The sequence below is a fragment of the Hippocampus comes genome, unplaced genomic scaffold, assembly GCF_001891065.2.
Source record: "Hippocampus comes isolate QL1 unplaced genomic scaffold, H_comes_QL1_v1.1 scaffold59, whole genome shotgun sequence".
NCBI classification, from domain to species: domain Eukaryota; kingdom Metazoa; phylum Chordata; class Actinopteri; order Syngnathiformes; family Syngnathidae; genus Hippocampus; species Hippocampus comes.
The window spans coordinates 2,785,390-2,809,404 of NW_017805406.1; the positions used below are offsets into that span (position 1 = coordinate 2,785,390).

Genomic DNA, 24,015 nt, shown 5'->3' on the forward strand with positions numbered 1-24,015 from the left:
AGTCAGTCTTAATTCAAAGAAACAAGTGTGCGTAAAAATATGTCTCCTTTAATGACGAACCATTTCCTTTCTTCTCCCTTGCGCTCCCTTATCATAACATACAATCCGATGATGTATAACCCCGATCATTTTAGTCGTCATCTTCGAAAAATGCGTTTGTGATACAAGCTGACGTTCCAGATGTCGCTCGAAAAAACATTAAAGTGGGTGTTTTTTTGTTGTTATGCGTGTGCATTTGTGCATTTGTAGGCCGTAGTTTAGCCGCGGCTCGCCCTGATGACGTTTTTACTGCCCTTGGAAGGTGGAAAAAAAAAAGCTACTTTCCACTTTTACTCCTCATTTCTCTTGCTTTCTGCGCTCCTCAAGTGACTTCATGGTGACCCGAGCTTACGAGGTGTTGATAGGCGCGCGGATAAGTTTGCTCTCGGGACACAGCAATTCATTTAAGTGGACTTTCTTGTTTGGACACACTCTTACATCACGTTGAGAAACATGTGTAACACCTGCCTGCCTCGGTCTCATACATCACCGAAAAGACGTCATGCTTTCATGAGCTCAGCGGTGCACCTTTAACCTTTAAACATTCACCAATGATGCTGTGATGCTATTTAAAAGGAAATCAAGTCAATATTTCCGAGTGATTCTGCTTTTCTCTACAGCTGTGTTTCTGGATCACATGGCAACCAGACGATGCCCCTGAGATATTTTTTTCCCCCCCTAACGCGATCTGCATTGGCGTGACAGAACTGACCCCTAAAGACAGCCGCACACCGAGCGCCGAGGCTGAGCTAGAAGGAAAACGGACAGTTTGTTGCTTCGGCGAACAATTTTTCAACCCGAATGTTTGTGTAATGTTTCCCATTGAAATATATGTTCCAGCCTCCGAACAAAGTTGTTAGTATGCCCCAGAGTACTGCATATCAAATGCAAGCCGTTTTTTCCCCCCACTAAACGTTATCTTAACTACACAGTCGGTGTCCGGTCCCCACTAATATGCTAAATTGCTGATTCATGGTCGCCATGGCATCAAGACAGACTTAAATCGCCTTACTGCAAGCCAACCAAGTGAGGACCCCCTGTATCGTATTGTTGTGTTTTGTCATTCTATTACTGAGCAACACAATAATACATTTGATTTATTTTCTTAAACGTTTATTGATGCAGGCTACGGAATTTCAAAGCCCCAAAATTAGCTTAGCGTCGTGTCTTGTAAATACAGTATCCTCTCAGCAATATGTCCGTGTGCATCATAACTCAACACAGGAGAAATCCTTGCTGGTCCATTAAGAGGAATGACTCCTAAAACTGCCACCCATAATGATATTTATTCTCAGAACGATAAAAAAAAAAAAAAAAAAAAAAGGCTAACGCTAAGGCAACATAAGTGCTGCCCTGTTGATTTGTGATCGAGTTCAGACACTGATCTCTACCTTCCAAGCCGTGGTACCACCTAAATGTTTTTGAACGCGTAACTCAAAGGTCAAACAGACACACATTGTCGCTTAAAACCTCCAAACAATCACGTCATCCGAGGATGCTTTCCGTCAGTTGTTTCCTGTTTGCCAGCAGATTGTCATGACTCTTGTTGAAAGCTTGGAGGAAGAAGCCATCAAATTATGGATGCGATGGGCATTTTCATTACTTTCACAGGAAATATACAAAGGGTCCATGACGTACATCCGAGCTCTTTTAAAGTCAAATGCAAGTCTGGTCTCACACACACACTAAGCTCTGAAATAAAATTTCAACCGGGTGTCGGATAAGTCGTTCTAAAGTGTAAAGCATTGGTTGGTGTGAATTCTCATGGTCCGATTCAGTTTTATATTCTTCTTGGCCGTTGAGTGTGTGTGTGTGTGTGTGTGTGTGTGTGTGTGTGTGTGTGTATGAGTGCGGGTCTGTGCCACTCAATGTCAAAAAGGGTTATCTATTCGTTCGCATTCTCGTGTGACAAAGATGCTCCAGAGTTCCAGCCACGGCTCGACATCCTGTTCATATCACACAAGCCCATTCTTTTGACTTTTTGTGTGTGCGCGATAATGCGCATTGTACAGTGTTTCACCACAGTTGTACTTAACACAGTTTCTTTTGTTTAGTGTATAGAGCTTTCTCTCTCTCACACACACTCTCTCGCTCCCTCTGGGCTCATTCCAGCCACTCAAATGACCTTCACATGTCTTTTTTTTTTTTGACAAATGAGCTGCCATGTGATTTTCTATCCTGTTCTACATATGACATGAAAATTCTTTCAAGTGGAACATGATTTCTGTGCAGTGGCGTGTGGCTGACGAGGTAAAGTGGTCTGGATGTTGGCGGCTGTATGACTGATTATCAGGTTGGATACTTTGATCGTATTTGTTACTCATGAGTCAGCATGTCAACACGTTGGTGCGATCTCCATCGCATGGATTATGCAGTTATGCTATCGGGCCGGGTGATTTATCCATTTGTCGGCATCAATCAGGACAAAAATGATCTCCTTTCCATTAGCGCTAGCATACCGTATTCCTCTGCTTAAGTTCTGGATGCTGCAATATGAAATTCCACAGTCTGTTTGTGGCTCTACTGGGCCCTTTTCTTGAAATTAGTCAAAATAAAACCCAGGTACCCTGAATCTTTTCTGTTGTTGCTTCTTAGGATGTCTCATTTCGAATGGAATGAGAGCGAGCGCCGTGTCGGCCCTTATATATAGCACATCTTTTTTTTAGCACGCGCGCATTGATAAATGATCTATATTTGCGATGTACATGCACCAGTAATTGGTTTAGTACCTCATCAAAGGAGCTTATCAACTGTCATCTGCCAAAACAACAAGTGCATCCCGTATTTCCGTCGCCGTTGAGTGATGCAGTCGGACCGCAGAGCACGACAAAGTCATCATTCACAGCTGAGCCTTGAGTGGTAACAAATGGAGATGAACTTGCTGATGTTCTGGAATATCGTGTAACCCAACTACACTGTGATAATACACCAATATCATGAGATCCAATATGGGAGCCGTATCAAAATTCCTTCTCCTACAATAATAATGCTCCGTTTTATATGAGATCGGTATTGATTCGATAGTAGCACGAGGACTGCGATGTGCTGTGTGTGTTCCTGCTATTTTGATGACTTTGTTTAGAGTCACGAGCTGCTGCTATTGTTGTGTTACCGGAGAATGTTTTTTTTTTTTTTTCTTTTAATGGCTACCTCTCTTTTGGAGGACGTGGAGCACGGCTCAAGAAGAAGAAGAAGAAGAAGAAAAAAAGGGCACGCTCTGCACTCTCATGGAGCTGAGTGGAGCTGCCACTGACAGGAAGCAGAAGATGAAGCAGTTTGAGATACCGGCCAAAAATAAGAAAGCCAGCAGTAAGCTGGGGGAGTGGAGAAAGAAGATGTATTGTGTGTTTAGAAGTGCATTACATCAGTGGAGCCAGATCTGATCCCTGAATGAGGCCACCCAAAAAGTTTTTTTCTGAATTTATTTTATTTTTATTTTTTTACCTGAACTTGGGTATCCAGTTGGATTACAGAACAAAGAAGCTTTCCACTGTACTGTCCGTCCACTTATCTGCGTGGGTCTGCCTTCCTGTCATGTCATTCTCAGTTTCCTCCGGGACATTATTGGTTGCAGTTGCTCTCTTTACCCCATGTTAGCTTGGAATAATAATAATTATAATAATAATAATAATAATGAATTCCGACCTTCTATAGGATCTCATTTGTGCTTGTCCACCTCACGTCATGGCCGTATTGAGTGTAGATTGTGCAGTAGGCAGCCGTTTGGCACCCGATAGCCGGCTGTGAAGGAAAAAAAAAAAGAAAGAAAAGAAACGATTTTGACAATAACAGCAGCTGGTCATAAATTGAGCTTTCCCGAAAGCCAACAGTCATTTTCCATGAATTATTAACAAGTGAGATTTTTGCTGTCGTTTGGTAACCCAACACTGGTATTGCCAGTTGTGCATCCAACGGGTTGATGAATCACTCATTAGTAACACATGGATGGCGTACACACATTTAGCTGCAAGTCGACTTCATTATACTGTTTCAGTATGATCTCAAAAGATGGAAAAATTGGTTAAAAAAATAAAAAAGTGACACTGTGACACACAAAAGCATCCTGGCTTGCAGGGATTTTATAATTTCTGTTGTTTCCTGTCATGCAGGAAGGTGACCCCGTCCTGACTTTCACGGAGGGGAAGCTACCTTCAAAATCCGTTCATCTGTTGCGTAGAGCCACTCGAATGGAATTTTTGCACTCGACGTGCCGAGGTTTTAGGAGCTGACACCCTGACCATAACTGTTACTGATGGATGACTCCCAGAGTGATCTGCCCCTTCGCTTTGACTTTGACTGATGAAGGCCATAAAATATCACCCACACTTCCTGCTCCGGTTTTATGACAGCCTTTAAACAAAGATCACAAGTACCGTGGATATGCTTCTTGTATATAGTTCTTGGCTGCATCATCTGGAATGATCAATGAAATATGACTTGTTTTTAACGTTTGTTTTTAACCGTTGTTAGCGAGAAAGTGGATCTATTTCACTTTGTGGAGGTGGGAGGCATGGGCCAATAGGGAAGCCATTCAATTTTCCATCCATTGCACTTGTCCACATTATCACGGGTGAGCACATGTATGTTTTTGGAATGTCGACAGAAGCCGTAGTCTCTAGAGAAAATGCGCGCAAGCGCAGGGACGTCATGCAATGTGCTTATTGTAAAGTTTGCTTCCAGACAGGTGACACATGTGGAAATATACAGTATATGTTGGCTATTAAGAAACATAAGACCCCGTTTACGCCGCTCCTAAGAGCACTCGCCACTGCTTAATAAAAATCTGATCCATCGCTAACTCCCTCTTGTCTCGCCGCTCTCTGTCGTGTCAGGTTTGTCCACGGCCAAGAGGAAATTCGCCGACTCGCTCAACGACTTTAAATTCCAGTGCATCGGGGACGCCGAGACGGATGATGAGATATGCATAGGTGAGCCCGCTGATGTGAAATCCAACGTTGCACAGGTGCATCACAATAAAGTAGAGCATCGCGGAGAACTTCAATGATTTCAGTCGGCGTCGGTTTAGGATGACGTCACTTGGTCATTGTGTAATTGCGCTTCGAAAGAGTGTCATTGTGCACTGTGTGGTCAGTCCATGTGGAGCCTGTTGGTCATGTGACTTACAGCAGATGTATCATCAGTGCTTGTACTGGAGCCTCTTGTTCACCACAAGCGTCATTATCTACTGTACAAGTGAAAAATGTACACTTCAGTGGTCGCTTTGGCTCATATTATACCATAAAATTAATGTATACAGCACGCAAACACAGTCAACGTGCACGTTACGTGGTTCTCTCTGACAAAACGCACAAAGCATCCGGAGAAACATGCTGAGTCGGACCCAACCCTGACATGAAAGTCAAGGCCATTGTTTTGTATTGAGAATTGCATCATTACTCATTCCATCAACTCACCAAGGTCCCTTTTGGTGTCTTCGGAAACTTGTAAGTAACAGTCACCACACCCCTGGTGTGTGTGTGTGTGTGTGTGTGTGTGTGTGTGTGTGTGTGTGTGTGTGTGTGTGTGTGTGTGTGTGTGTGTGTGCGCGCGTCCGTGCACAACCCACCCACTGCTGACCATTTCCGGCTATCTTGCTTGAACAGCTTTGCAGGACTGCACTTTTTTGTTTTTAGAATATTATCACACATACAGTGAAGTAAAAAAAAAACACCCCTGTTCCAATGGCACTGTTAAATGACGAGAACAAACAAGAACAACAAGAACACTCTCCCTACTGTGAAGCATGATGGGGGCAGCATTACACTTTGTGGCTATGAGGGAATTTTGAACAATCCAAGTCTTCTGAGAGAAAGCAAAATCAGTTCAGGAAAAGCCTACTAGAACAGCTAAGACTGCGCTGACTCCCATTTAACGTGAGTTTGAATGTGACGGGTTAATCCTAAACACAGTCACAAAACTGGTTCCAAGAGGGTGTGCTCACTTGTGCAACGAAACGATCCCAATCAGAATCAGAACCATCTTGATTGGCCAAGTATGTAGAACACACGAGGAATTTGTCTCCGGTAGTACAGGCTGCACGAGTATTGCAATAACAAGCAACTGCGATAAACGAGGACATGACATCCAAGTATCGAAAGCTGTGCGACAATGCGCAGAGTATCGAGCAGAGATCAAGTGATCAGTGGTGCAATACAATCCTATGACGGTCGTGCAGTTGGTGCAGATCATCATCGTTGCATCTTTTTTTTTTTTAAGTGACCCCATAGCAGTAATTATAGTGCAATTATACAGAAAGTCCTTGAGCTAGTGTTTTGTTCTCGTTTGTTTGTACAGGGGTGTGTAGACTTTTTATATCCACCGTATATGGTTGCCCTTGAATGTCATGTTTTCGTAACTTAAAGTGAGAGAAGCGATTTCAGTTCCCACAAACTGTTATATACTGTAATACAATTTCAGCTTCATTTCATTCAAACGATGGCCTACTTGGCAAACCGATGGAAATGAAAGAGGTTCTTCCAAGTTTCAAACCCACATCAAAAACCCATTGAAAAAATTCTGCACTTCCAACCAAGTACATCTCATCGTTTCCCACTGTTGACTTTGTGATTGATTGATTGGGTGACTAAGATGAGCAGAACTCGAAAACAGCTTTATTAAAGGTCGCTTTCATTTTAATGCATTCCAAAGTTCTGATACTCTGCGCTTGGATGGAACTTAAAAGACAAATGTGGTCACAAAACGGTTGCGTTTCTCTGCTGCCTCGCGGCTTTTAATGGAGTCTGTTCAAGGTCCAAGGGGAAAAATGGAACACCTTCATCCCCCGCTACCTTCTGCATGTTCTCTAATTTTTTTCACAATTGTCCTCCCCAGCCAAGTCTCTTCAGGAATTTGCAGCTGTTCTCCAAAACCTGGAGGATGAGAGGACACGGATGGTAAGTTGGCTGCCATACACTTCATCAGTAACGTTTCGCCTATAACATCATGTTTGGAAAAAGATAGATGTGTCGTCATAATTCGCTTTTTTTTTTCCCCCCGCAATGTGTGTGTCCTCAGATTGAAAACGCCAATGATGTGCTCATTATGCCCCTGGAGCGGTTCAGGAAAGAGCAGATCAGCGCAGCTAAAGTAAGCCTGTGAGGCCTTTGTCACCACAAACTCGCACTGTACAGCACATACTAATCTATACTGTACATCAGCATCCATCACGTTCTTCCGCTAATCAATAAAGAACCTTTTAGCATCATTAAAGAACCGGCCTCACATCCGCTTTGCCAACGTTGTTATGTAAGAGTGGCAGTAGCTCATTCTCTGAGGCTTAGGGACTGCTTACAAAAGGTGTTTGGTGTCAGGCCAGTTCACGTGTACACACGCAAAATGTGGGAGGGGGTGCAACCTTTCTCATGAAGAGTAAATGCGATGGAAGTCGTCGTCGACGACATGCTGCTTTCAGAGTTGCAGACGCTGCCTCGTTTCTCCGCCGCTGGTTTAAGAGTCCCTGTCTCGAAGGACCAAGTCTATCCGAAACAAAGTTTTAACTCCACTTCTTTATTGTGAATAGAAATTGAATTCACTTGAACACATTCATTTACAAATCCAATCATATTTCTTAGTACGATCAAACCATTTTAATGAAACGTTTTATTTTAAAATTGAGACATTTGGGCTAAATTATGAAATTGGGTAATATTGTTACTAACAACTTTGAACTATGTGTACATAATGTAATTGAATGTATTCATTTACATTACAAGTAATTGTTTGTAAATAGTTTCATAAACATTGTGTATATTAATTAAAAAATAAATAAATGTAGAAAAAAAAGAGTCATGACATCAAATTTGTTCAATTTCTAAATTGATACAAAATATAATGCAATAAATGTATTTATTTCCAATTCCAACTTGTGCATTTTTAAAAAGAAGAAAAAATACATATCATTGAATCTACATTTCATGAAATATTTTTCTTGCTAAATACAAAAGGAATAATGTAAATGTAAAATTTGAAACACAATTTCTAACTAGTACCCGCATCACTCAGCACGACTCTTTCAGCCTGCAGGCATCCATATGCAAACAAGCCAAGCGTTTTATCCTCCAGCTGTACAAGCGTTCCTTTATTACCGCTCCTAAATTACATGCAACTACGTATACAACATTCCTAGTTTTTATCACGCTGGTAACAGAAATTTAGAACACAAATAAGCTGCGCTTCTCCTTTCGCCGAGCCCGTGGTTCTTATTCAAAGCATCACAACATGACCTGCTTTGCAGCTTAAATAACGCTGACATAATAACCCATAATAATGCCATGAATAGGGAGTGGCGTGTTTATGCTTTTTTAGATGTTGGGAGTGAGGAGGCTGCCTTGTGGCATCTTGTCACAGCGAATATACATCTCTCTGTCCCCCTTTACAAACATTCAACGTGAGCTACGCTGACCATTAGCTGCTCGTTAGTCACTCCTGCAGAAACATTCATGTACATTGACTTTATGACATTAATTCATTCCATTCCATGACCAAATGGCAATGCCATTAATGCATTGCAACTAAAAAAAACACCCAAAAACAACACATTTTTAAAATAAGACAACGTAGCAGTTCCATGACCAAATGGCAATGCCATTAATCCATTGCAACTAAAAAAAAAAAAAAAACAACAAAAAACAACACATTTTTAAAATAAGACAACGTAGCACGCTACAGTATTCTAATTCATAAAACATACTGTAATAACAATTCAACAGAAGGTTTGTGCATTCTGATTTCTTGCTTAAATGCTCATTGACATGATTTGGTGATTGCACCTTGGCCACCAGGGGGAAGCATAATACCGACATTCGTAATAAATGAAAATATGGTAAAATGCGTAACATTAGTTGGTTTTTACAGAGGATAAAGAATATATGCCTTGGCATGTTGTCTGTCTACATGTGCTGCTGTACTGATGGTGTTCAATTATCTGTTACTTAAGGGGTTATAACTACCGCGGCATTGATGCTGGTTTCGCTTTGCATTGTGTGTTAGCATTAAGACAGCAGACTTTATAAATCGTGTGGTTTGATGACAAACAAAAGGTCATACTCTTCTGTATGCACACAGTTGTATGTTCATTAGCCATGATGTTGTGACCCAGAAAGGTCGTAGGGGTTCATCAACTATGGCTGAAGACATCTCCCCCTTTGGCAGCAGGTCATGGTTTGATTGCAACATGGTGGGCAGATTAAGGAGTGATCGCACGTAATCTGGGCGGTGAGGACATGGTGAGCACTAATCCCAGTTTAGCCTTGAAAGAAGTGACATTTTAGCCCGGCACACGCCTTCTCACCTTGCCTTTAGGTCTCGCTCACTTTGGCAAAACTTCAGCGGGAAGCACGTCAGTTGATGTATTTGAAACAGGCGGGGCTGTTTTGTCATACGGTATTTAGAGCATGACTCTAGTCAAGGTTATTTTATGGTGGATTGCACGTATGGCAAATCTCCAAGCAGTCCACCGTTGAGATTTATATCTACTGGTGTGGTAGATGTGATGAAAAGTTCAGTGCTGTTCAACATTCATGTTTTTCACACCCGCCCTTGATTTTGTGGACTTGATCGGACTTCAGAAGTGGCAATTTGGGAAAATACTGCTCTCTGCTGGCTGGTTTAGGAAGTACTATTAGATTTTTTTTTTTTCATTTCGTTTTTATTTTTATTTATTTTCTTTTTTTAGCCCAGTGATTTATGGCAGTGGTTCTCGTTCTTTTTACACGAACTATCACCACAAAAGACGTGACATTTCAAGTGTCACTGTACGGATCAACATTAACATACAGTAGCTTAGTAGGTTCAGGTATTCATGTAAAAAAAAATAAAACAAGTTTTACAACGAAAAAAAAATTTTAATTGTATTGCACGCCGCTGTAACTTTCATTATGTTCAGGATGAACATTAATGCTGCTTTTCCAAATAAAAAAAATAAAATCAGCACTTTGAGAATCATTGATAAAAGTGTTTTTTTTTTTTTTTTTTGCTCTTTTTAGTCTGATCTTCTTTAAGTGATTACTGCACTACCATAGTGAGAAAGAATCCTTTTAGTTCGTCTCTGATGCGTCACCCAGCTGTTGAATAATCCTCTTTCCTTGGACACTTGTTAAATCTGGTCGCGTTGGGGGGCGTGAACAAGGAATCGTTTTATTGCTTTTACTTGTGCATTCTCATCTTTTGGAATGTACAAGAAGTCGGAAAAGATTTGGTTTGCGAAAGACTTGGGCTTCAGAAAGAGCACGGTGATGCTGTGGTTACAGCCTCCGCCTCACAGTTGAGGAATCATGGGTTAGAATCCGCATTCCAAAAACTTACATGTTAGTTTTATTGAAGACTTTAAATATATCCAAGTGTGAATGTGGATGTGAATGGTGGTTTCGCCGCTTGCCGAAAGTCAGCACAGATTGGCCCAAAGCTCCCGTGACTTTGGACTGGGTGAGCGTGACAGCAAACGGGTGGACGGTTCTCTTCCGAGTAGAAATATTGAAATGCTTAACAGACAACAGCACATGCACGGCATGTTTCGTGTTCGGTTCAGTTTCTCCGTCTGTGCTTTATTATCCGTGTGTCACTTAATGACAGATGGCTTCATGAAACAGCCTATTATTTAACAGACAGCTGCACTCCCCTGAGGAGCACAACTCGAGTAAATCACATCACACCCGTTCCAAATTCACGTTCGGTGTTTCTTCTGCAGCGCAAAAACACTTGTCCGCTCTGTCTACCTGGCTATCACATTAGCCTGAACATCCATACTAAAAACAATGCTCATCAAAAAAAAAAAAAAAAATCAAAGATTCAATAGGCTGATTTAGATTTCTACTTCATTTGTCCATCATCACCTGTCCACGTGCGTTTTATTTTTATTTTTTCTTCACAGGAAGCCAAGAAAAAGTACGACAAAGAGACAGAGAAGTATTGTGCAGTATTAGAGAAGCACTTGAGTCTTTCGGCAAAGAAGAAAGAATCGCATCTGCATGAGGTAAAAGTTGTTTTTTTTTTTCTTCTCCATATTATCATATGTCTCATAACGCAACTGTGCCATCTGTCCTTTTGGTCTCGTTCTTTGCAGGCGGACAACCAGGTAGATCATGTGCGGCAGCATTTCTATGAGGTTTCTTTGGAGTATGTCTTCAAAGTGCAAGAGGTCCAAGAGAGGAAGATGTTTGACTTTGTGGAGCCCGTAAGATTACGTTTGGAATTTTTTTTTCATGGCCACGTTGAATCCCGTCGTCGCCAGACATTTCATTAGGTACACTGGATCATGCATTAAACGCGTGTGCTCCCTCAGCTGTTGGCTTTCCTCCAAGGCCTCTTCACCTACTATCACCACGGCTACGAGCTGGCAAAGGACTTCAACCACTTCAAGACGGACCTTACAATCAGCATACAAAATGTAAGGTCACCTGTGCTTGTTTTTCCTGGATTACCTTTTTAATATTTCTTTGCCTTCATCGAAAGTAGAATTGGAAGTGAAAGAATTTTTTCCCCATTCCTCCCCAACTTTTAATCTGCTTTTCCTCCTTGCTTAATTTTTTTTGTGTGCCATCTATGATGGATTGGAGAGATTTTTTTTTACTGCAATTTTTGCCATTTTTCATGGAATCCCCTTTTCTATCCTTTTGACCATTATTTTCCGTTTTCCCCATTTTCCCTTTATTTTTCAACTTTTTGGTTTTTTAATCTTTTCCATCTTTTCCGTTTTGCATCTGTGACCCTGTTTTTCTTGACCTTCGCCTTTCACGATTTGATATTTTTCCGAGGAAAAAGACTCTCCGATGTGAAGCACCGCGCCAGTAGCAGTGACTTGTGCTTCAAGTGCTCTGAGTCGATCTCACTTTTTTCTTTTTTTTTTTTCGTGTGCACAGACGCGGAATCGTTTCGAGAGCACGAGGTCCGAGGTGGAGAGTCTGATGAGAAAGATGAAGGAGAATCCGCATGAGCACAAGAGTATCAGCCAGCACACGATGGAGGGATACCTTTATGTGCAGGAGAAGCGTATGTACCAACACACGACACAGAAACGCACTCACTTGATTCCTGCAGACTAGGCCAATTTTTTTGAGACATGACAGCAGCTCTTATCACAACTGGTCATCATAGGATCACGGTGAACTCAAGCTTAATGCACATACAGTGTATACATATTTACATACCGTAGTAGCGCAAACCCAGAAATCATACAAAGAAGAAAAAAAGCAAAATACACTGTGTTTTTCTTTCCACATTGTCAGTAATAGCTCTTTTTTTTTTTTTTTTTTAACCCTTCCCTCAGGCTCTTTTGTGTCTACCTGGGTGAAGTACTACTGCACGTACCACAGGGAGCCAAAGCGGGTCACCATGGTCCTGTTTGACCCGAAATCAGGGGGCAAAACCGTGAGTGGCGCCGCTTAATCATTTCTGCATTTTGCTCCATCGTCATGGCACAGTACCACCGCAGCAATGTCAAGTTCTGACTCATCCAGCGTCGTGTTTTGGTAGCGCACAGTCATACCTGTTGAGACCCATGAAACAAACAAAACAAACACACACACACACACAAAATTGTTATCTTCACATAACCACAGAAATACTGTAAGTGCGTAAGCAGCTTGACTCTCAACGGCGGTTTTCGCCCACGCACCAGATGAGCCACAGCTGACACAAGTTCAGGCCTGATCTCTGGGGAAACGGCTATCGCTAGTCGTTTTGTACAAGTGGCGGAGAAAACAAGCTAAAGCGTAGCCTGTTTAAGCCGGCAGTTGTGTAAAAGGCTCGGAAAAGTCTTCACATATATAATTGCCTGATGTCAGAATTTATCTTATTTATTCATTTTTTGGGCTTCAAAATATTCAATGTTCATTCAATTCAATGTTTAAAAAAAGTATTTATTAATTGAAAGTATTGCCTCAAACATTAACATTACGTCTGTTTTTTTAAAAATGTTTTTTCAAAAATTAATTTACCAAAGATAAAAGAAAGACACAGTCAAAAAAAAAAAAAATGGCCAACTCCGCCGAACATGAAAAAGATACGCGTGAATATAATTAAATATCTTACAATGCCATGCAATGTTGTACATGTCATTGGTTTATTTATATTGAATTAAAATAGCACACTTCCATGTATTTCAATGCCGGCTCAAAATAGAGCAAAGGTGAGGGAAAACATGTTCCATCATCTGCTATCTGACATGTGAAAACCATAACACATAACACAGGAAACACAAAGGGGTCAGGGAATTTCCACACGCGGACACGCCCTCCTCTTTGCATGTGGATGATAAAAACACATTGTCCCCTTCATAGCGTTGGGTAATGTTCCCATTCATGTTCGATTTTGGAGCAAGGTTAAATTTAGATTGATGTGCATAAATTATACCCCGCTGAAAGGAGGGGGGAAAAAATCAGACTGTGGAGGTTTGGAAGGCATTGGTTCTAAATGTAGTCCTTAGAAATATAAGTAAGATTCAATTGCACATTTGTCTTGGGCAGATTTGGGATCTTAAGCGGGGTGCACAAATACAATTTTTTTTTTTTTTTATGTTTTTATTTTTTACAGTTTTTAACATCTTAATCAGTTTTTTAAAATGTGAAAGACCCTCAAAATGTCATGGGTGCTCATATAGTATGTATTGACCACAAACATAAGAATCTGCAAAAATACCGGAACTGATTTAACTTATCCAATTGTCGGCCTTAATCGTTTAGGGGAGGGAACATCACCGTTAACTCACCTTTTACTTTCGTATCACCTTTTTTTTTTTGAACAATCTTTTTAGAGGTTTTATGCTGCATACAAACCATTCAGCAATACAACAGCAAACAATGTATTTTCCTGAAAACACCACTTTTTTTTGTATCTTGTGGCTGAAAGGGTGATGAGGAGAGCTTCATCCTCAAGTCCTGCACCAGGAGGAAAACAGACTCGATTGAAAAAAGATTTTGCTTTGACGTGGAGGCCGTGGACAGGTGAGATTTCAAGACCTCAAAATTCCTCTTGACAAGCCCAGTTGCAGTTAACATACTGTACACAAGGGGGAGCCACTACTGTAATTTTTGACATGCCGAAGGAGTTTGTACACTGTCATGGTTGTGTAGATCCCTGAAATTTACAAGGTAATTTCAATCTGTAATTATTTGTGGTATATTAACTTTATTTGGACGAGTCAATTTTTTTTTTCTGTTCTTTGTGTTCAGACCGGGAATGATCACGATGCAGGCTCTGTCAGAGGAAGACCGCCGGTTGTGGATGGAGGCCATGGATGGGAGAGAGCCAGTATGTTGTCACGGTTACCATTAGGCACTGTTACACGACGACAACACGAAGCGGTACTGAAAGTTCAGGACAGAATGCAGAAAAAAACTCCCTGGTGGCTGGAAAGGGAGATCATTTACTCCACTGCAGATGGAGCCGGGGGGGGGGGCACAATCTATGAGGGGTTGAGGCCTTTATTTGTACAAACAAGTAAACAATTGGAATCATACCAAACAAACGTTGCCGGTGTATTGTCATATGTGAAACTGAAGCTTAAAAATTAAAGAGCACAAATACAGAACATAAACCTGGATGCATGCAACATGTTGAGCGATCACGTGGAAGTCATTTCGTCGTTTCGAACCAGGCAGGAGTCGTGCGAAAGACCGTTTAAAGATTTAGAAGGAGGCTAGAATTGGTGTTAGTCTCTGTGCTCCCTCTTATGTGTTCCAGTTAAGAGGGGAGCAGCAGCGTTTTGAGGCAACAGAGGCCTTTGTTATGAAGTTTTCACACTACTCCTGACTGTTTCGTGCCACAGTAGGTGCTGCCATTTTGGTTGGGCAACACAGTTCAAATAGACTGATTTTGTGGAGAAAAAAATGAGATGGTTACCCGTACTACCATTTTTTTTTTTTCTCCCTGATGAAAATTGAAGGTGTACTCTTTAACTCTCTCCTTTTATTATTTATAATTTTATCTGTGGTTTTATTGTTCTTGTTTTGATTGTAAAGTGTCCTTGAGTGTTTTGAAAGGCGCTTATAAATGTAATGTATTATTATTATTATTATTATTAACTACGGTACGACTACTTCTGCAGTTTAATGCCATGCTTTTAAGGTGTGGATGCGGGATCTTGAGCTTTCCGTTTCCACGGCAACTGAAATCAAGACGCCCGCTAGCTATAAACGTGACATTTATTTATGTTCCATTAGTTGCATTTGTGCAGTACAATTCAAAGAAGCAGAAAAAAACAAAAAACAAATGGACTGCACTGGTACATCCTGGATACAATAGACCACAGGTGTCAAAGTCAAGGCCTGGGGGCCAGATCTGGCCCGCCACGTCATTTTATGTGGCCCACAAAAGCAAATCAAGCATGTCAAGTTCCACGATGCTTGCTAAAGTCTGAACCAAAATTTCAAATTGTCATATGTAATGCATAATTAATGTAAACAGTGTTGAAACAAATCATTATTCTTGACTTCTGATTTTAAAACTAGTTATCCATCAACTTGTTGTGCACTGCGTACATAAGATGCGGAGGCGATTAAACATTTATATGGTTTCACAAAATTCGGCCCCCCGGGGGAAACCGTAACTACAATGTGCCCCTTGACAAAAATGAGTTTGACACCCCTGCTTGACTCGACCACTTATTGTTTTGAATCTATGTTCTATTCTTAGGTGTACAATCTCAACAAGGATAACCAGACGGAAGGCAGTAAGTTGTGACTTTTCTTCAGGACTTCATATTAATTACGGATTGATCTTATTTTGTCTCTTTTTCGTGTATAGTTGATTTACTTGGAATGCAGCTTTAGAATGATCAGTTTGCTCGCGTGGCTAAATGTAACCGACAAATGCAGCTTGTGTGCATAATAGATTGCCGGTGCAATATTCAATTAGGCTTTGTAATTGGTATTGTATTTTATTGATTGTTTTTCACTAACTCTGTTCTGTCTCCCTTCCTCCTTCCCTCTTTCTCAGTGGCCCAGCTTGATGTGACTGGGTTCAACGTGATGAAAAAATTTATTTACGCTGTGGAGACTCGAGGTAGAGTCCGCTACGTATACAGAAATGTTGTCATTTACCTGCTCCAAACAACTTGTTTTAACTATTGTGTAAACTTGCGATACAATTCTTCGGCTGCAAGCTGCGTTCATGCTTTTGCATGAGTGAAGTGATGTCGGGGGATGAAAAGCCTCAGAGACATTTTTTTTTAACATCTTTTCAGGTATTGACGAACAAGGCTTGTACAGAATCGTCGGCGTCAGCTCTCGAGTGCAGAAGCTATTGAGCCTCGCCATGGGTGAGCGCAAAAATACACAGTAAAAACATTTATGTTCACACACACAAACATGTTTTTTTTTTTTTTTTACCCCTTCTTTGTGGGGACTTCCTCCCTTTTTACCAACAACTAAACACATCAATTCACACAGCTCAATACTGAAAAAAATGTGCCTATCGCAGTCTGTCTGTTGTAACAATAATCAAGGACTCACATCAGGCTCCTTTCAAATGACAACACAAAACCCAAAAATCATCATCTGCATTTCCTTAGATTTCGTAACGTTACCGTCACCATTTTGCAACATTGTGATAATTTCTTTGGGCCGTCAGATCCAAAGACATGCGCTGATGTGGAGCTGGAAAACCCCGAGTGGGAAATTAAGACGATCACGAGTGCGATTAAGCACTATCTCAGGTATGTTTAAAAGAAAGGGGGGAAAAAAAGCTTGCAACAAAAAAAAAATCATCCTCAATGTTTCTCTTTTTTTTCTACTCCACAGTGCTATGATTGTGTTGAGTATGTAAAAAAAATGGAGGTTGTGATTATTATGATTATTTTTTTTTGTAATGCTTACTAAATACTATAAATGCTTCATTAAGCCTTTCTCTTGCTCTTAAGTAAATACAATGGAATAAAGTAAGCCTTTATCGAGGGAAATTCTAATTTTATGGCAGCAAAATAAAGGGTAGGAGCCCTAAAAAAGAAAAAAAAAGTTCCAAAGAGCAATTCATATATTTACAACATTAGGCGATAAGACTGAATGATTGACTGGACTATCCGGTACATGGATCAACAATATTATCCTATGCCCGGTATACATTCAGCAATGAAGTCCCCACTGTGCATGAATAAATCATCTACACGGGTGTGTACAAGCTTTTTGAGAGCAGTGATTATCCGTAACTTCTGCATCAAGGTATGGCCTGGTTGAAGTGGGATGAAAAGATGACGCGTTCAAAGATGTATGTCATCTACTCTAACTGAATGGAGCCACTGTGCGCACGCTAATATACAAAGTACATCTGTTGCACATATTTGACAACCTTCCATTGGTCAGTGCTTTGCTTTTTCAATTTGTTTTTTTTTTCTTTTAGGGTTCTGCCTGCACCTCTCATGACATATCAGTATCAGAGGAGTTTCATCAAAGCTGCCAGTGAGTATTCTTCCTTCCTCGCCGGGCACCTTACCTGACCCTCGAATGTCACTCTGTGAAGTTCTATCGCTCGTGGCTGTTTGTTCCACATCGACATCACCTGGTGGGGAAGGAAAAAAAAAAAGCACACATCCTGAACCATAAAGGGAGATTAAGATTCTCATGGGTACTTGAAACTGGGGGAAAAAAAGCTTCAATTTTACATTTATATTTGGTGTTAAAATGAAGCCAGTCTTTCACATCCAACCAAGTCGTCCATTTATGAGAATAAATAAGATCAAGGAAAATGAAATAAGAGATTAAGTGCAGGAAACTTGGTTGTGGTTGAGATAAAAAAAAAAAATTTAAAAAAATCTTTGCTATGAAGGAAACGGAATTTATGATGGCAATAATAAATGATCAAATGAGGCTGCATCATGGTGGACCATACTTGGGTAACACAGTCAAGAAAATTGATGCATGCATAATAAATTTAAAATTGTCTTTTTTTTTTTTTTAACGTGTCGAGGAGAATGTTAAAGGTATGTATGCTCGAGCTCTTGACATGAACTCGCCGGCTAATTTATTGTGCCACCCACTGAGCTTGGCGGGCGCCCGCGGTGCAGCCACGGACGGGTATTCCGTACTTCACATACCGCAGGCTATCGGTGGGCCGATATTTCCGTGACTCACGTTTTTGATTGATACGGATTCTCTCTACGCTTTTACTTCATTCTTCGAAACACGCCATGTTTTGAACATAACATGAGAAAAGTTGCACTGCATATCAAGGCTTCATCTCCTTTGTTTTTTATGCTCAAGAAGCTCCGGTTTATGCGACTATAGAGTCGTGCGCACTACTTTCCAGAATCTGTCACTGGCCTGTGTTCCTTGTTTGTGTGCGGTGAAGCCTCTCCAAAACGGAGCTATCACACAAAGGAAGTCCAGGAAATGACCGAGTGTCTGGCTAGGCCACCAGGAAACGGCCCAGCGGCAAGAAAAATGAGAGAAAAGGCAAGCTGACGTGCATTCGTAGTGAATTGAAGCCAGCCGTCTTACTTTTAGGATTTTCTACCAATCATAAAAAAAAATGAACATGTAGCAGTTTTTAAATACAGAGTTCAGGTTCCTCTCTCGCCGTTCAAAGCATCTGGTTTCGTTTATGCGTCTGCCTTAATTTGCATGACTTTGTGTGAAATCATATGTGCAGATCCGTGGTGTTTACGGCACTGTTTTCAGGCCAAGCGGGTTTTTTTTTTTCCTTTCTTAACAACGCAGGCAAGCTCCAAGGTGATTTAAGGACAGCGTCCCGACGTGAACTCTCTGCCACGCTCCTTCTCTGTTTTGTTGCACTTAGTCCCGCCCAGTCCCCAGGCTCCCATCTGGCTTCTCACTCCTCATCTGGCTTTAAATCTGCTACGCTCAGTCTGTCTGTAAATGCAGAAGCAAAGACACAGCGCAGCGGGATAGCGTCATGGACACCTGACAGAAGTGCACCATATGCACAAAAACATTGGGACACATTTTCTTGGTATCTTTCAGCGGTTACCAGAGTGGTAGTAGTTCATCTGTGAGGACTTTAGAACTGGAAAGTGTCAAGTACTGCTGCGGGCAGCTTGTTGTTGAAAAGATGGTCATAATAACCGATTAGGAATGATGTGGTGAACCGATTATTGTTGATTCATGTCTCAAGGCGCTTGAGACAAAATGCAAACGCACGCCCTGGCTGCAAACCAACGGGGGTGCTCTGGATTCCGTCTCAATGAGTCTATGCCGATCCACACGTCGCCGCTCAAGAGAGCTTAATCGCCTCCCAATTGGAAATGATCGAAAAAAAAAAACCCAAATCGTGATCAAGACTAAATGAAGAGCTTTGCTTTGATAAGCAGGAGCGCTGTTGATTCAGTCTCACTCGTTTGGCAGGGGTGAGCATGTCTGCCTCACACTCTAAAGGTATGGGCTTTCAAATCTCAGTTGCTTCCGTGTCAAGTTTGCATATTCTCCCCGTGCTTGCATTCGTTTTCTCTTAAGCACCCTTGCTTCTTCCCATGCATACTCTTAAATTATTCATAGGCACGAATGAGCGCGAATAGTTGTTTGTCTACACGCACCCTGCGACTGACTGGCGACCAGCCAAGGTTGCCGCACCTCTCGCTCAAAGTCTGCCGGGACAGACGCCAATTCTCGGTTTCCCCGATGAGGATAAGCCGTGATACAAAATGGATTCATGTGTCATTTTCCATGTAGCCATCAAGGATATTTAGTGAAATGTTCTTCTCGGGTGTCAGTGGGAATTGTTGTTCAAACATCCGATTTATTCCATCTCCATTATTCATCCATAGTATGCTGTTTCTGGCTTATTGTTGCATTTTTTCCGCCTGCGCAATGTATCCAAGGCTCATTTGAATCAGTCTCGCCTGCCAGTCAATAACCATTCATGAGTGGGAATTATGCAATTAATCACTGATCATTGCCCTTGAAATGGGCATATTACCCTAACATACAGTACATGCACGGAACAGTGTTTGCCAAAAGGTCTTCGGAACAAACCACAAAATATTCAAAAGGATTTTGTCATATATAAAATTGTCTCTACCGCAGTAAAAAAAAAAAAAAAATTTTGACTAGAAATAAAAGTCAGTATTGCGGATCATTTACATCAATAACTGTCCTAAGATTGTGCGGAGTGAGCTCGCTGACAAAATGTCGGACCCGAAATCATCTGAGGGACTGTTGACGTGCGCGCTAGGTGATGCTGTTTTGCTTAGCGACGCCGTTCACGTCGCAGTTAGCTCCGTAACGCGTGCGTGTCAAGTTATCAACAATAATGCATTAACGAATAGAATTACAATTATACCATTTTGTTTGTCTCGGGGCACAGCATCAATTGGAGGCCTCGAATGTTCCAATAACCTGCCGTGCGTGTTTTTGGAATGTGGGCGGAAACCCAACACTTATTTTCAAATCGCAGAAGTCATGACGACAACAACAACAATAATTTTCTGTTGCCTGAGAAGGCAAAACTGCTACTGAGGAGACATTTCTGTTGTGGCTGCATCTATTTGCAGAAAGTGGGTGTGAGTCTTGAGTATCTTGCCGAGGTGAGCTCCACTGTAGTTTTGTGCTTATTGTTGCGTGTTGACAGCTACGATCCCCCGAAGGCATCTACTGTCATTTTTTTTTTTAATTGTGATTGATTAATTGCTCATCAGTAATGTGTGACTCAGTAATGTATGACTCAACTTTTCAATCGTTTTTTTTTTTTAATCTTCCACTTCAAATTCCTGTCGTCCTCGGGAGATGTTAAAAAAATCGACACGGGATGTTTGTATTTCGTTCCAACTGAGCCGACCAAGCACCAAAAACCAAGGGCGTGTCACTCCACCTCTCAGCGCTTTTTACGACTTCCTTATTATGCCTTTGGCACTTTGCTGCTATTAAACGAAGCCCTGGAAAACTGGTTGGAAAATAAATAGGTCATGTGGAAAACAAAAAATGGTAACGCAGCAGTGAGGAGCAAATTGTCCAATAGGAATCCATTTCTCAGTGACTGTCTAAACTTAACTTATTAACTTATACAGTGATACCTCTACTTACGAACGTCTCTTCATACGAAATATTCAAGTTATGAATAGCCTCAACAGGAAAATATTGCCTTTTGTTACGAAAGAAATTTCAAGATACGAAAGGTATAAATACAATATGGGCTGCTAGTCGTAACTCCGGGTTTCCTGAATGCAACATAATTATAGCTGCTCTGCCATTGGCTATTAGCAAGCATCTTCCTGGCATCCCATTGGCTAAGAGGGACCTCGACCGTATGTGTCTATGTGCGTAGATAGATTGATAGATATGTGTCTATTCAGCGTCCTCGACGGGCCATGAGGCGTTCTGATAGTTTCACGTAAATGTCAATCACCGAGAAAAAATGTTCACGTTGGGTAATCGCTCACTATGCTGATGTTTGCCTTGGACATTTTTCAAGGATTGTTAAAAGCCGACAAAAGCGAACGTCCTTGGATCAGTTCTTTACAAAACGGCAGGCAAAAACCACTTCTGAGAGAGAACATGAACTAAAAGGGCAAAAAATGATGAGGGTGCAGTTCAAAGTTAAATGACCATCATTTTTATTCTTTATTCTTTGTTTTTTTTTTTTGTTTGTTTTTTTACACGATGCACAAATCTCATTTGTTTTGCAATAATATAATTGTAAGATGTATTTGTTACATATTTTGATGCATTTTTATGCTTTAGAAAACATTTATGTCTGAATTTTGGGGAGGCTTGGAACGGATTAGGGCATTTACATGGAAAATGTGTCTCTACTTACACAATTTTCTAGTTAAGAAATTTCTTCCAGAACCAATTAATTTCACAAGTAGAGCTACCACTGTACTTATTTTGTTGCATTTCGAGGCATGGTCAGTTTAGTACTCGCTGGAATCTTCTTGTGGGCTTTGTCAATGTTAAATTAACCGTTTCTGTCCACTGTTGTCACCGCTGTGCCTGTAAGGGTTAACAGAAAGTAGTAAAGCTCAAAAGATGTAGTTGGTTTCTTTAACATTCCAAGAACAATTTTTTTTTTTTTTTTTTTTGGAAGACCTGAAAGTGTTAAAGGAAACGTCGCTTAGCCTTCACAATTCATGCAGCAATCGCTTTGCTGCGTGCGTCAACTAGCACCTGAAGATCCAAACTTCAGCGTCTTGTCATTTATTCCACTAACAACTTCACCTACCCTGCTTTGCAGAGTTGGACAACCCCGAGGCCAGGGTGACAGAGATCCACGGTCTGGTGCACCGACTGCCTGAGAAGAACCGGCAGATGTTGGAGCTGCTCATGAAACATCTGTCCAAGTAGGTGGAACTTGAGTAAAAGAGAAAAACAAAGCATGAAAGTCGTCACGTTTGCCGTTTTCAACACTTCGCGGACTTCAACGCTCTGATGTGAGCCAAATTGAAGCTTGAAACTTTGCCGGATGGTTGTTCTCCATCCTCAGGAAGGTGTCAAGTTCTATCAAATCTTTTTTTTTTCCCCCCTAAATGGAGGTTTGCACCGAAACACTATCCCGCATTCAGTGCAACGATTCTATAACCTTCTTTGGCCAAGTAGCGTGTGAGCCAGACTGCAATTAGTCAAGGAAGCTACGATTTCATGTCAATAGACAGAGCCAAACTTTATGGAAAAGTTGTAAACCGCGGAATGGGTTACTTTCATTTGGAAAACCAACTTCATCCAGAGGCCAGTGGGCCTATATTAGTGAAGCATTTCTTTTTAAAATGAGCTTTTTTTTTTTCCCCAACGTGAAGTCCAAATGTAATGGGAGGAATTTCATGTGTTTTAGTGCGCCAATCACCAAGTCAGTGTTCATTTAAGATGCAGCCAACGCTGTAAGATGAAAGCAAGTCCATTTGTCTTCCCTCGTAGCAGACCATGTTCAGATGAGTTCACCACAGGATCCTCCATGAAGATCTTGTTGCTTCATGAGAGATTTTACACTAAAATGATTGGCCCAGTGACGCCTCCTCACGTATGTTTGCCGTAGACTGTTTATGGGATGTTTCTTTGGGGTTTGGGTGCATTATCTTGTGGTTTCTGGAATTGGCAGGCTAAATGGTTCAGTAGACTTCTGTTTCCTTTCCACTTTTGACACCGTGTGGTAGATTAGTCTCCAAACTATGGCCCCGGGGGCCATTTGTGGCCCGCCAGCCATTTTTCAGCGGTCCGCTGTTACTCAAAATAACATTTGGGCAGAGTGAGGAAAGGAGTAATACCATCATCCTTCTAAGCACTGGTGAATAGAGACCATTTAACATTTAGAGGCAACACGTTTCTGCTGTGTCATGAATGATAGTCAAGGAACTGTTTTTTAAAAAAATGTCATCTTACGACTGTTTGCCGGGCAGCACGTTGGTCGACTGGTTTGATCAGTGCAGAAGTGCAGGGTCCGATTCCAGCTTCGACCTTCCCGTGTGGAGTTTGCATGTTCTCCCCGTTCCTGCGTGGGTTTTCTCCGGGTACTCAGGTTTCATCCCACATTCCAAAAACATGCATGGCAGATTAATGGAACACTCGAAATTGTCCTTAGATGTTAATGTGAGCACGACTGGTTGTTCGTCTGTGTGTGCCCTGCGATTGCCTTGCAACCAATTCAGGGTGTACCCCGCCTACTGCCCAAAGACAAGCACACCCGCGATCCTTGCGAGGATAAGCGGCTGAGAAAATGGATGGACTGTAAAGAGGCCTTTGCATGCTTCTTGCATTTCTGAAAAGGTTTCTGTCTGTTTTTTTTTTCTCTTTTTTTCTACCTGTATGACATCTGTTACATCTCAGTACTCAAATGAATTTATTTCGTCCCCGGGGCATTCCAAAGCTCTGACTGATTTTTCCATCTTGTCTCAGCTTCTCAATTGATTTGGTTTTTCCACCCTTGAGCAGCTCTCTGCTTTTCATGTTGGTTTCACCTCTGACGAGTGTCAATGTAGTTTTCACAAACAAAGCCCAAATTACAAAACGGGAGTGTGTGCGTGTGTTTGTGTGTGTGTGTGTGTGTGTGTGTGTGTGTGTGTGTGTGTGTGTGTGTGTGTGTGTTCCAAGTATGTTCGAATACTTT

At 41.4% G+C, this 24,015-nt stretch overlaps 1 protein-coding gene across 2 annotated transcripts in view; it reads left to right on the forward strand.

Moving 5' to 3' along the window:
* The window catches only part of LOC109517892 (rho GTPase-activating protein 26), a 54,122-nt gene that overhangs the window by 14,875 nt on the left and 15,232 nt on the right, over nt 1–24,015 (forward strand). The window contains exons 1-17 of one of the 2 annotated variants that reach the window (XM_019873366.1): nt 2,010–2,289; nt 4,872–4,967; nt 6,871–6,932; nt 7,054–7,125; nt 10,907–11,008; nt 11,099–11,209; nt 11,318–11,422; nt 11,895–12,024; nt 12,302–12,402; nt 13,882–13,976; nt 14,205–14,283; nt 15,667–15,703; nt 15,970–16,035; nt 16,217–16,291; nt 16,603–16,687; nt 17,368–17,426; nt 22,153–22,258. In XM_019873366.1, coding sequence (XP_019728925.1) covers nt 6,930–6,932; nt 7,054–7,125; nt 10,907–11,008; nt 11,099–11,209; nt 11,318–11,422; nt 11,895–12,024; nt 12,302–12,402; nt 13,882–13,976; nt 14,205–14,283; nt 15,667–15,703; nt 15,970–16,035; nt 16,217–16,291; nt 16,603–16,687; nt 17,368–17,426; nt 22,153–22,258 — 1,226 coding nt within the window. In that variant the 5' untranslated portion in view covers nt 2,010–2,289; nt 4,872–4,967; nt 6,871–6,929. Of the gene's footprint in view, nt 1–2,009; nt 2,290–4,871; nt 4,968–6,870; nt 6,933–7,053; nt 7,126–10,906; nt 11,009–11,098; nt 11,210–11,317; nt 11,423–11,894; nt 12,025–12,301; nt 12,403–13,881; nt 13,977–14,204; nt 14,284–15,666; nt 15,704–15,969; nt 16,036–16,216; nt 16,292–16,602; nt 16,688–17,367; nt 17,427–22,152; nt 22,259–24,015 lie in introns of those variants that run through there. The other variant, XM_019873365.1, reaches the window with a different exon arrangement.